Source organism: Anabrus simplex, chromosome 3 (assembly GCF_040414725.1).
Source record: "Anabrus simplex isolate iqAnaSimp1 chromosome 3, ASM4041472v1, whole genome shotgun sequence".
Classification (NCBI taxonomy): Eukaryota; Metazoa; Arthropoda; class Insecta; order Orthoptera; family Tettigoniidae; genus Anabrus; species Anabrus simplex.
Window position 1 is genome coordinate 51370468 of NC_090267.1, and position 10009 is coordinate 51380476.

The window sequence follows — 10009 nt, forward strand, 5'->3', positions numbered from 1 at the left end:
TAATTTCAGCAATGTATTTGACAGATTTATAGGCAAATAAGGGTCAACAATATTTGTGTGTTCCAGATAACATTTGAATAAAATGCTTCTTAAGCATTTGCAAGGAAACCGCTCCAAGTTCTTATTCTTGTAGACTAGTAAACCCTCGGTGACTATTTAAAATATCCGTCCCTTTCTCCTAGGATGGAGCCTCCCGTTTTTCCTTTTGATCTCTTTTTAGTGTAATTATATTTGTTTTTATGATGAGCCTCAACGTTAATAATTTGCGTTCCCCGTTCAACCCTGTAGTACTAATTTCAATGCGCCTATATTTAAATTTGAGATTCCGAATCTTCATTTTTTTTTTTTTTTTTTTTTTTATTTTTTTTTTTTTTGTTTCTTTGCGCCATACATTGAACCGTAACACCCCTAAATGCTGGTTGGGACTCAGGCTTTGGGCAGGTGCAACATTAACCAAATGCAACAACAATTTTGCCTTAAAGAAAGATTTTTAAAGTGATTTTAAATAGAAAAAATGAAATGGCGTATGGCTTTTAGTGCCGGGAGTGTCTGAGGGCAAGTTCGGCTCGCCAGATGTAGGTCTTTTGATTTGACTCCCGTAGGCTACCTGCGCGTCGTGATGAGGATGAAATGATGATGAAGACAACACACACCCAGCCCCCGTGTCAACGAAATTAACCTGTTATGGTTAAAATTCCCAACCCTGCCGGGAATCGAACCCGGAACCCCTGTGACCAAAGGCCAGCACGCTAACCATTTAGCCTTGGAGCCGGACTGTATTTTAAATGTAACATGAAGAAACGGATGGTGTTTTTCTGTTCTTAAGACTGATCATTAGTCCTAAGCACCAATTTTGATTTTGAGTGTACTCAGTGCATGCCTGTGAAGTTTTAGGAATTTTTAAATGTTTTTGACTCTTCTGTATTATCTGCTATTATTTGTTATGTCTACTTTAATCTCCTGAAGGCGGAACGCTAGCGGCTTTACGTCGCACCGACACAGATAGGTCTTATGGCGACGATGGGATAGGAAAGGCCTAGGAGTTGGAAGGAAGCGGCCGTGGCCTTAATTAAGGTACAGCCCCAGCATTTGCCTGGTGTGAAAATGGGAAACCACGGAAAACCATCTTCAGGGCTGCCGATAGTGGGATTCGAACCTACTATCTCCCGGATGCAAGCTCACAGCCGCACGCCTCTACACGCACGGCCAACTCGCCCGGTCTCTACTTTAATCTAAACTATTAAAAAGCAGCTGAAGATGTCTCTCATGAGACAAAACATTTAGGCTACTGCTAATTTTGCAGTGGAGAGATGGTGAGGAATGACATTAGTACACACCAATAAGCTTGAATGAAATTGTTGAAATTAGGAAAGACAATATGAAGATAAAGATCAAAACTGTTTATAGAAGGAGGCATTAGAAATTGGAATAATTTGCCAAGGAAGATATTCAATAAACTTCCAACTTCCTTGAAATAATTTAACCCTCCCATCTGTTGCACTCCAATTCCAACACAGTAGGGCACATGGCATCGAAGTAGCAACATTGTGTTAACTAAAAAACACTGCACGTTTTATATAATTAAATGCTGAACGCCTTATTATTATTATTTTCACTGTTACGAGTAACAATCAACTCCTGTAGATTGTTTTATTTCCTTTTAAATATTACAATACGCATAGTTAGGAACAATCATATAGTTTAACTCATCCTTATTTTAACTACAATAATAAATACAAAAGAACAACCATTTCACAAAAAACTATAGTATAAAGAACAGAAAAGTAAGCTCTGTATTGCAAAAATCACAGCCTAATGTCCAGTCAGCCAACAAAAAATACAGAATGAACTACTGATCTTTCCTCTTACTTTCCCCAAGTCCAGATTTTCTTACCATTCATGACAAATCATTCTTCCATATTCCAGACAGAAATACTTCTTACACTTCTTGCATCTTTGCCTTGTCATTCTATGATCATCTTCGATTTAGCACGCTTGCATGTGTTACACCATTTCATTTTAGCAAGTGGAGGAAGGGAAGCTATTGCTTCATGTTGCTCTGCAGGTCGGTACGTTTCCGAATTGAGGCTTACTGGATTCATGCTTCTTCGCCTACGCTCTTCAGTCACCAACTGTTCAGATGGACTTCTCAGAAACAGTCTCCTCCTACTGACATTCATCCTATTCACAATAAACACTACTTGAATATTTATGCCAGCTACATTTAACATAAGCAAAGAAAATAACTAGTGGTATTTCTGGTTACGTTGTAACTCACATTTTATCCATTACATCTACTCCACCCTTTGTCTCGTAGCATGTCATCATTGCAGGTAGCCCGCCAGCTGGCCATGATCGTTAATTTAAGAAGAAAGCTATATCGTTAAGGTGTCAAATCTATACGATCTGACACCGAGATTAGCCAGTACGAGTCCAATTGATGAAAAAACGTGCACCATCAGAATGTTGGCTGGCAGGGTTGGAGAGGTAGTGGCATAGTTTGTAATCACTAGACTGCATGCCGAAAGCTTGGATTCAATTCCAAACCTATCTGCAATGTTCAAATGGAGCGAGGGCATGTGACTCTGTTGGTAGTGATTCGTCTGTTGGATGGAGACGTTAAGATTTTAGCAGACCCCTTGATGCTATTCGACAGGAGCAGGCTACATGCTGATATCACCCTCTCCTTACATCATCATCATCCCAAATCCAAACGCACAGATCGCTCATAGGTGTCAAATAGAAAGACCTGCACCGGGACTCACCAGCACTAATAGCCATATGATAAACAAATAAATCACTGTAGGTTGGGCATATTCAATTTCAGTATCAATTGAATCATCAAAATGTAGGCTTGAAATGATCAGTACAATTCTGTTTTACTGACAAACAAAGGTGACTTAAAGTGGTATGTTCACTGAAACCGAACATTTATGACCAATCGCCTTTGACAAACATCTTTTACTTTTTAAAGGTGCCAAAAGACAATGACTACTAGCTACGACTATTACTACTTCAAGTCAGATTATCACATCAACGTCTGTGAACCAATTATCCATGGATAGACTATTAACTGCTTATGCAGGGAAGGAGCGAAACACAGAATGGGGTTTGTTGGTGATTGAGAACGGTCCCTCCAGCTTTTCCCTGTATAAATTTCCAAACTATGGCAATTGGCTTTTGCATACACTAGGACGTACATTTTAATCACATATTTGGTTGGTTTAGATGGGATGTACTGTTTCAAAAGCTTTTGCAAAAGCTCCAAGTTTTTAACTGCTGGTTACAAACGCCCTAGGGAATAGTTTTTCTTTTAAGTTGTCAACAAATGATTGAAATACTTCCTGGATAGCTGCTAAGTTGCCTCGTAACCCTGTCATCAAAATGAAAGCAACACAGCAAACGTTTAAAGTGCCTCAAATTTATGACAAGACAGAATTTTTCCACTCCATTTTCGTCTGTGTCCCACAAGTCCTCCATCATTCTGTTTGTATGTAAGCCAAATACAAATGCCCTAAGAAAGCCTTTATTTCAGTAATAATAGACATAATATAGGCCAATAATAATTACCGTATATATACTGTATATAATATTGGTCACTTCTGCAACTTTTTCCCTTTGAAAATTATTACCTTTTGCATATTCTATATACTAATTAGTATATCCAATATTTAATTTGATGTTACATGCAGCACCAATAACCCCAGGCCGTCTGGGGAGCAAATTATAAGGGGGTGTTTTTCTCGTACATATAGGTTCAGGGTGCTTACCGCATTCTGTGTTTCCATCCTTCCCTGCATAAAACTCTGTATCCCTGAGAAGTAGTTCATCTTCGGTTCCACTTTCCTCAGTATCGGAATCAATCAATCAATCAATCACTACTGATCTGCATTTAGGGCAGTCGCCCAGGTGGCAGATTTCCTATCTGTTGTTTTCCTAGCCTTTTCTTAAATGATTTCAAAGAAATTGGAAATTTATTGAACATCTCCCTTGGTAAGTTATTCCAATCCCTAACTCCCCTTCCCCAATTTGTCTTCCCAGCCCAAACTTTGGAACATTTTTGTAACGCTACTCTTTTGTCGGAAATTGCCCAGAACAAATCACCATTTTTTATGTATATCATTCCACCACACCCCCAGTCCATTCTTTCATCTCTCATCTCACCGCATAACTCTGTTTTACGACTATGGTATACACTTATGTATCTTGACTAGTCCACGAAACTAGTACCTTGTGATAGCACATTGTAATGTTTTTGTAAACATCGCATGATTGTCAAGTATTAAGAAGGTGGATTAAAAATGTTGCATTTATTTTATGTGTAAAGCAAGTTGTAAAAAAAAAAAAAAAAAAAAAATTGCTGTGGTCTTACCAGAAACTTATATGCCCTCTCCTTTACATCCTTACTACAACCCCTAAATACCCTCATAACCATGTGCAGAGAGATCTGTACCCTTTATTTACAATAATAATTGTGTGATTACCCCAATGAAGATCTTTCCTTATATTAATACCTAGGTATTTACAATGATCCCCAAACTTCTCTACTTTCAGCCAGATCTTCTGCATCACTATCGCCTTCATTCTGTTGTTCTTCGTTAAAAGTATTGTCATGAAGCAAAATGGGCACTAATCCAAGTCACTAGAATTCTTTAGATCAAAAGACTGACTGTTACACAGTTACCAGCCATATTAAAAACACTGAAAATTCAGATCGCGTGGCATCTAGTGGAAGCCAACGTTCAGTATCCCCACACTAATATCAACACTGACAACTTCTTTACTGCTCAGTAAAACACTGCCAGCTATTAAGATATTGTAAGTGACAGTTGCCCACACACGTGTGCAGTGAAGTAGCAGGCAAAAAAACTAGCACTGATGCCTTCTCGATGGAAGGTTAAGGAAAAGACTAAAACAACTGATAGGGAATCTGCCACCTCGACAACAGCCCTAAATGCAGATCAGTGGTGACTGATTCATTGTCAGCAAGTATCATGGTCATGGTGTCACAGCGGATGGTGCTTATTTGCTTCCTGTTGATCTTAATTCCTTTATGAACTTCTTTTCAGACAATTTGAAAAATATTTGTTATCATCATCTTCATCAATGTCCCACTCCAGTCGCCCGGGTGTGGTTAACAAGCCTCCTCCACTCCTTTCTGTCCTTCCACTTTTCGTGCTCCATTACTTCCATCACATTGAATCCAGCTTCTCTAATGTCCTTCCAAATCTGATCTATCCACCTTCTTCTCGGTCTTCCAACTGGTATCTTTACCTTAACTTCTCTTTCCAATTCCCTCTTGCTACCCGTTCCTTTCCCATTCTTTTTACATGTCCGAACAATCTCAGTCTTGCTTTCTGTATGTTCTGTACTATCGGTTCTATATTTAGTTCTTCTCTGATTTTAATATTTTGAATTCTATCTCCTCTTGTCTTTTTAACCAATGTTCTTTTTCATTTCTACTGCTTGGATCTTACTATCTAATCCACAGTACAACTTGAGCAAGCAACCAGAGTAGACGTGTTGAAAGCGGAGTGCAGTGTAACATGATTGTCCTTATCCAGAATTTTTTCAGCCTTCCTCTTTGTCTTTTTCTTGGATAGTAAGAACAACGTATTTTCTGGCAGGTTCATTCTCACAATGAGCCCATACCACAGAAGTCTATGCTTCTCTATTACACTGCCAAAAAGGGCTTCATTGCCAACTACCTCACTATTTATTTCATCTCACCATAAGCCAATAATTATCATAGAAAATAGTAAACTATATAAAAGTTCACAATGGTTATTTTACATTATTCAACAGTCTGCAAATCACATTCAAAGGACGCCTTATTCCAAGAGTACCGGTAATCATACAGCAGTTTCATCTGATATCAAGACACAGGGATTACTTCATGCAGTCTATTATATTTTCTCAAGAATACCACAGTTGCTCTCAACAAGGCTATCTGTTAGGGTGGTAGTGGTGGTGATTACTATTCTAAGAGGAAATAGAACTGGGCAACCATCCTCCATTAATAATAATTAGAATGAAAATGGAAGTGGTCTGAAAACTCACCAGGCCTCGCAAAACTAATACCGCTGGGATCAGAGAAGAACAAGGGTTGACCAAGAGAGGTCAGATGAATACAAGCAGCCTGACCAAGTATGTGGAAGCAAAGCCAGATTCAGCTAGGGGACCCATGGTCACCAACCCACACTCCAAAGATGAAAGCCTGTGGGTCCCCTCTAAATCATCTCTTATGACAGAAAGGGGATTGCCATTTCTCTCCTCAATGGCCAGAAAGTGCTATTACAGTATGACTGGCCCCTTTAACTTTTCATAACATCTAAGCACATCAGTTATGCTCTGAATGTCATTACTCGGTAACAACTAAACCTCACCAACAACCATACCGTCACATACATGGGTGAGACTGGGACAACTGTGAAACCTATTTTGCTCACACCTGCACCAAGAGACAGATACAAAAGTATCAAGGTGCCACCTGCAGAGCAAATGGTTTACCTGTTATTAATAAAGACAGTACAACTGCTCATGAAATGTAACTCCAAAACAGAGCACAGGCAATAATCCAGTTTATCTCTGAATAGAGACATGTACAGTAGACAACTGTAATTAACTTTATTATTAGCTGACCAGTACATGTCTCCAGAACTACGAAGGTCGATCAAATATAAAAGGGATTTTTGTTCCTGAACATCAACAGTTGGTAGGACTGGCCCCGAGCTTCTGCTATGCTTAGGCGGGACCATTAGGAGTGGGGAGAGCATGCTGTTAGATATTTCCTGCCGTTTCGTCAGTAACGCTCGCAATGTCGGAGGAACAGGTGCACCCCTCCACTGCACAACGCATAATTATAAAATTTCTTGCTCGGGAAGGAGTTACAGCGGCAGAAATTTGCCAGAGATCGACTGCACATTTCGGTGATCAAACATTGTCAAGGGTGTGATCCTGTCCTTGGACCAGCATTACAGACGAAAACATTTGTGCGGTTAAAGACATTACTAACGATGATCAACGGGCGAGAGTATCAGAAATTGCAGAACAAGTTGGAATCAGTTACAGGAGCTGTCGAGCAATCATCACACACAAACGACCTACAGTTCCGTAAAGTGTGTTCCAGATGGGTCCCTCGCCTTTTGACCAAAAAATCTGAAGTTGAGACGTTTGGAAGTCTGTCAGAGGCTTACAGCAAAGTTTGCGGAAGAAGGTGATGCATTTTTAAGTTGGATCGTCACCTGCAATGAAACATGGGTCCACCACTACACTCCAAAACCTAAACAAGTCAGTAAGGAGTGGTGGAGGAGGCAGCACCAGTGAAAGCCAAGACTCGACAGTCAGCTGGCAAGATTCTTGCGTTGTTTTTTTTTTTGATCAGCGAGGCATTTTGCTGATTGATTTTTTGCATGAATGATGCACAATCAATGCTGGTTACTACTGCGAGCTATTGAACAAGGTGAGGGTTGCATATCGCCGCAAAAGACGAGACCAACCAATTCAACAGGTCATCCTCCTCCACGACTTACTGCAATGCGATTTCCATTTGTTAAAGCTTAAAGAAGCTCTAGGAGGGCAGCGATTTGAAAATGAAGAGTGTGGAAGACTTTGTGCGCAACTGGCTGGTGACGTGACCCTGTTCTTTTTACGATGAGGTATCAAAAAGCTGCCCATATGCTGGGACAAATGCATTTCCGAAGCAGGAAACTATCTGGAAAAATAAATAGTAATTGCCTTGTGTTTTTCAATAAATGAATTTAAACAAAAAACAAAATCCTGTTTATATTTGATCCCCCCCCGTAGTTTTGACATGGCCAGGAAATTACTTGCTTTAATTTGTGAAAATTACTCATGGATATAAACAAACCAACAAATATTGTTAAAAATCAATCAATCAATCAATCAATACTGATCTGCATTTAGGGCAGTCGCCCAGGTGGCAGATTCCCTATCTGTTGCTTTCCTAGCCCTTTCCGAAATGATTTCAAAGAAATTGGAAATTTATTGAACATCTCCCTTGGTAAGTTATTCCAATCCCTAACTCCCCTTCCTATAAATGAATATTTGCCCCAGTTTGTCCTCTTGAATTCCAACTTTATCTTCATATTGTGATCTTTCCTACTTTTATAAACGCCATTCAAACCTATTCGTCTACTAATGTCATTCCACGCCATCTCTCCGCTGACAGCTCGGAACATACCACTTAGTCGAGCAGCTCTTCTTCTTTCTCTCAATTCTTCCCAACCCAAACATTGCAACATTTTTGTAACGCTACTCTTTTGTCGGAAATCACTCAGAACAAATCGAGCTGCTTTTCTTTGGATTTTTTCCAGTTCTTGAATCAGGTAATCCTGGTGAGGTTCCCATACACTGGAACCATACTCTAGTTGGGGTCTTACCAGAGACTTATATGCACTCTCCTTTACATCCTTACTACAACCCCTGAACACCCTCATAACCATGTGCAGAGATCGGTACAGAGAAATGTTTCCACAAGTGTTAGCACAACCAAAACACCAAATTAACACAGAGAATAGCCAAATAAAAAGAGATATGAAGGATGTGGAAAACTATTATCTATGAGTCTGCATTCATTTATTCAAGCATACACTCTCATTGTTCTCTCATAATTATGGTTCTCAAGTAACTATTCTTAATCAAATATTAATCTAGTACTCGCCAGAACAGAATTGCCGACATAATGTCAGCAACACAACCACTATGTTCAACAAATAAATTCTGGACGCTAGAATGCAATAAAAACATAATCGACTCACCAAACTATAGAAAGAGCCTACTGAATATATTTGGAAAAATAGATTAAACTTTACAACTGTCAACAAAATAACTGAAAATAAACGGAGTCCCCTCAAAACTATCAATAGTAACTAAGGGACACCACCTTATTTACCACTGCCAAACCTACGAGAAAGAGGATCACGTCTTCATTAACCTATCTTCCTTAAGAAGAAAATAACATTGCAAAGACTTCTTAAATCATTCAAACCAGAATTCCATGTAATGATCTTACCTAAGCATTTAGATCCGATTGCTTGAGAACACCGCACAAATCCATAAATTTGGTGAACACTCTTCGAGTACCTAAACATTATTAGGCTATCTACCGGCTATCGGCAATATGGCGACAAATAGCTGTTCTATTATAATAGATGTGCCTTAGAAACTAAGAAACAATGAGCCACAGTACTCGGAAGGATTACTTAGGGTACCGATCAATAGCATGTCATCCATGTTTGAGATTTCGTAGGAACATGAATTATTTTACACGGCACAATTTCGAACTTTCACAAATGGTGAGCCGTGTTGTTTGTTTTAAAGAAACGTTTTACTGATTGGTTATTTTCACACGCTTGCGTACAGAAAAGGCTGTTATTTTAACTCCGCAACCAACAATTATATTTTCTATAAATATCTTAATGCATTTTATCACATAGCACTTCAGTACACACACACATTTCAAGTCAACATTTCAGGGTATTGGAGGTTTAATATGCTGCTAGTACTATAATACTTCAATGAGAATCCATCAGCAAAAAAAATTTAATTCCTGTGGAAAACAAAAGTCATGGAGAAATGGAATGACCAGAAGCAACCGAATCAATGCCAGGCATAAAATGGGATATCTAGTTATCCTCCAATCTATAATAAGAAAGGGGAAAATGTATAATATGTGCCACGGAAACGCAATCGCTCACACGCCCCGCCACGATACGGAAACCAAAGAGTAGTCATGGGCGAAGGATACCCAGGCTCGAGCCGGCTCGATACGATATCGAAGCCGTTCGAACTGTCAGGCAAAACCACATAGCATAAACATTTTTACAGATGGGGCAAAGAACATTAATGGAGTTGGCTCCGCTTATTATATACCTTCTCTAAATGTTAAAGAACAATATGGTTTGCCTCGTGACTGTTCGATTTTTACGGCGGAGCTATTCGCCATACAGCAAGCCTTACTTTTTGTTCAGCGACAGGGATATACGCG

General features: G+C 39.3%; 1 protein-coding gene across 1 annotated transcript in view; it reads right to left on the reverse strand.

Moving 5' to 3' along the window:
* LOC136865963 (apoptosis-inducing factor 1, mitochondrial) overlaps nt 1–9740 on the reverse strand; it is a 268552-nt gene extending 258812 nt beyond the window's left edge. The window contains exon 1 of the mRNA XM_067142533.2: nt 9035–9740. Coding sequence (XP_066998634.2) covers nt 9035–9113 — 79 coding nt within the window. The 5' untranslated portion in view covers nt 9114–9740. The remainder of the gene's footprint in view (nt 1–9034) is intronic.
* Nucleotides 9741–10009: the final 269 nt, after the last annotated feature.